This window comes from Octopus bimaculoides, chromosome 22, assembly GCF_001194135.2.
Source record: "Octopus bimaculoides isolate UCB-OBI-ISO-001 chromosome 22, ASM119413v2, whole genome shotgun sequence".
In the NCBI taxonomy this organism is placed as follows: domain Eukaryota; kingdom Metazoa; phylum Mollusca; class Cephalopoda; order Octopoda; family Octopodidae; genus Octopus; species Octopus bimaculoides.
The window spans coordinates 13,190,214-13,193,591 of NC_069002.1; the positions used below are offsets into that span (position 1 = coordinate 13,190,214).

The following is a 3,378-nucleotide window of genomic DNA, read 5'->3' on the forward strand; positions in this document are numbered from 1 at the left end:
CTTTAATAGATTTCATTAGACATAGAAAATAGAAAATCGTTTAATTTCTTTTATGATTCCTTCTTTTTTTTAAATCCAATATAGTAGCTTCATGTGATTCTCTGTCTATAATATCTGTATGTTCTTCTAGTTGGATGTTTCAGAGAATCACAATGACCCACTGTAGGTTTTTTGAGGATTAAAAAATGGCCCACAACAAAAAGACTCACGTGGTTGCATGGCCTGCTAGAAATAGCTGCTAAATCTTCCTAAAAATCACATTCTACCCTCTTCAAAAAAAAAAAAAAAAAGATGACAATAATGATGTCCTCATTTATATTGTCCTAAATATACTAAGACTGGTTGGTCATCACTGGGATGCCTTTATGTTGGTCTCCTGGATCAGAGCTGAATTGGGTTAAACAATAGCTATTGAGATGTTTGCTTACCAAATGGCAATACAGTCTCCCTTTAAAGTGGCATCTTGAAATCCTGGGATACTTTTGTTGTTCATGATGACTTAACTGACTTAAGTAAAATCTTTCTTTCTTTCTCCTTCCCTCCTTCCTCCCTTTCCCTCTCTTCTATTTCTCTCTTGCTCCCCCCTCTCTCTCTCACACACGCTACCGTTGTTTTTTTCCTAGCCCCTAAATGACATTCTTTCACATTATCTTCATTTATTTTCCCTCTTGTTTTCTGCAGAGTATTGCCGTCAAGCAAAGTACACCTTTATTGATCGTCTGTTTGGAGGCCATCTAATCAGCACTGTCTCATGTGGGGTCTGCCAACATGTAAGTCTTTCAACTTTCTACACTTTCCACTTAATTTTCTGCTCTTCGTCCCTGACCCTAACATGGTCTGTAATGTTGTGTTGTTGTATTCTGACTCCTTTGACTCTAACAAACATGGTGTGTAATGTTGTGTTGTTGTATTCTGACTCCTTTGACTCTAACAATATACCTCAAAGACTCTCATGTAATGTGACGACAAAACCTAGCATTTCTAAACAATGGTGGATTAAATTCTGCAAAGATGAATGAAAGAGGATTCTTAATTCTGAATAAAATGTCTACCCATTCCAGAGAATATTTCAAGAATAAAATTTGGTCCTGAAGTAAATGAAATTATGTGTCTTGCAAAATGATGTAGGGAGATGTGTAGTTTGGTGGTTAGGGCAATGGCTTTCAACTGTGGTTCCCAGGGGTGCATGTGGCTCTCAAGCATCCTTCCGGTGGATCTCCGACTGTCTTCCCACTATAAATATAATAAATTCTTTGACTTGTGTTATAACTTTTTTGGTGCAGCTCCCTAAAAAAAAATCCAGGTTTTGGATCTGGTCTGGATATTAAAAAGGAGTGTAACCACTGGACTAGTGTGTTATGATTATGATCACAAGATCATGGTTTCAGTTCCAGAACTGGATCATATGTTGTTTTTTTTTTTTTTTTAGCAAAACACTTCATTTCACATTTAACTGTAAACTCAAGAAGATATCCAACAAAACACAGATTTATATCTTTTACTTTCTCTTCTTTTCCTGTTTTAATGAATCCCCATTTTGTTTCTATCTTCTAGATGTCTCAGATATTTGAACCATTTCTGGATCTTTCTCTGCCTGTGATTGAAGAAAAGGTAAGCAGTCTGTCTGTGTGTGTGTGTGTGTCTCTTACACACACACTCACACACACACACACACACACACACACACACACACACACACACACACACACACACACACACACACACACACACACACACACACACACACACACATTCACACACACACAAACACATTCTCAGAATTAGCAGATGAACTAATATCTCTGTTAAATTCAAGAAAATTTGCAAGAACTAATCAATGCTTTATTGATCTGTTTTTAGCCTCTTCGACCAAACCTGTCAGTTGGAACTAAGAAGAAGGATTCTGCAAATGGTTATTCTTATGAAACGGCACCAGTAGTGGAAAATGTTGCCAAGCCTATGAGTAAATATGCTGAACGCAAGTTGAAGAGACAGACCAAAAAGGAAAAGGTAAGTTTGCTGTTGTTGTTTAGCTTGCAAGTCAGCCCTAAATGAGGAGAACTGATGTGACAGTCCAGCTGTGACCATCCTGTCTTATAGGGGTTGTGTAATGCTACATTATTTAGTGTGCGTGTGTTTTATTTTGAAGACAATAATGTGATGTGAGAGAGATTTGGCCATTATTTTAGTAGGTTGAATGATTTGGCCATTATTTTAGTAGGTCATGCAATGATTTTCTTATTAATTCAAGACATCTGTTGTTGTTCAGCCCAGGTTAGCCCTCTTTGGAGAGAACTATGATCAGGAACACTCCAATTGTGACCATCTCATTTATTTTTGAAATGGTATTTGGAGGGTAACATTAATCAATGGCATTTTTTTCCATAAGACAACAAAATGTAAATTGAGGAAGATTTGGTTGCTATTTCTAACTTCAGTTACTGTGTATGTTCCATTGTCACAGTTAAGCCCAAGACCACCCTGATTGGGTAGATCTGTTAGAAAAAATATTCCAGCCATAACCATTCCATGTTTTTCAGGCATTGTGTACCTTAGACTGCATTATCTTAAAGTGTCTGTTTAAGATGGTTGAGTGGTAGAGTATTATTTGAGGATAATTTGGCTGCTATCTCTAGAAAGTTGAATGACCACATAGTAGCTTCCATATTAGATCTGATGATGAAAACTGTGCTTTGACAGCCTTGAAATAAAATGGTCTGTGATGTGGGTAGTGGCATGTGGTGTGATGTGACACAGGTAGTCTCAGTGTCTCCAGTTAAAGATGTTTAACCCCTTCCCTTGTGCCCCCAGCTCTAGCTGTTATCTCACTCCAATGTCCCCTGTTAGAGATGTTGAAGCCCCATCCCTTGATGTCCTCATCTATTGATGCTTAATCCCTTCAGTGTCTCCAGTTGTAGTCATTTATCCCTTTCCCCTCTCAACGCCCCCAGTTATTAATGTTTAACCTCATCTCCCAATATCCCCAGCTGTTATCTCTCCCCACTGTCCCCAGATATAGACGTTTAACCCCCTTCCTTGATGCCCCTCACCAATTGATGCTTAAACTCTTCAATGTCCCCAGTTAGACATTTACCCCCCACTCCAGTATCCCCAGTTATTCTTTTGTTCTATTCTTTTACTTGTTTCAGTCATTTGACTGCGGCCATGCTGGAGCATCACTTTGAAGGATTTTAGTTGAACTAATCAACCCCAGAACTTACTGTTTTTTAAAGCCTAGTACTTATTCTATTGGTCGCTTTTGCTGAACTGTTAAGTTATGGAGATGTAAACACTCCAACACTGGCTGTCAAGTGGTGATGGAGGGACAAACACAGGCACAAAGACACACACACACACACACACACACACACACACACA

At 38.5% G+C, this 3,378-nt stretch overlaps 1 protein-coding gene across 1 annotated transcript in view; it reads left to right on the forward strand.

Annotated features, from left to right (window-relative positions):
• Nucleotides 1-3,378, forward strand: part of LOC106877601 (ubiquitin carboxyl-terminal hydrolase 45) — a 77,352-nt gene that overhangs the window by 63,575 nt on the left and 10,399 nt on the right. The window contains exons 13-15 of the mRNA XM_052975651.1: nt 684-770; nt 1,555-1,611; nt 1,861-2,010. Of these exons, the coding sequence (XP_052831611.1) occupies nt 684-770; nt 1,555-1,611; nt 1,861-2,010 (294 nt within the window). The remainder of the gene's footprint in view (nt 1-683; nt 771-1,554; nt 1,612-1,860; nt 2,011-3,378) is intronic.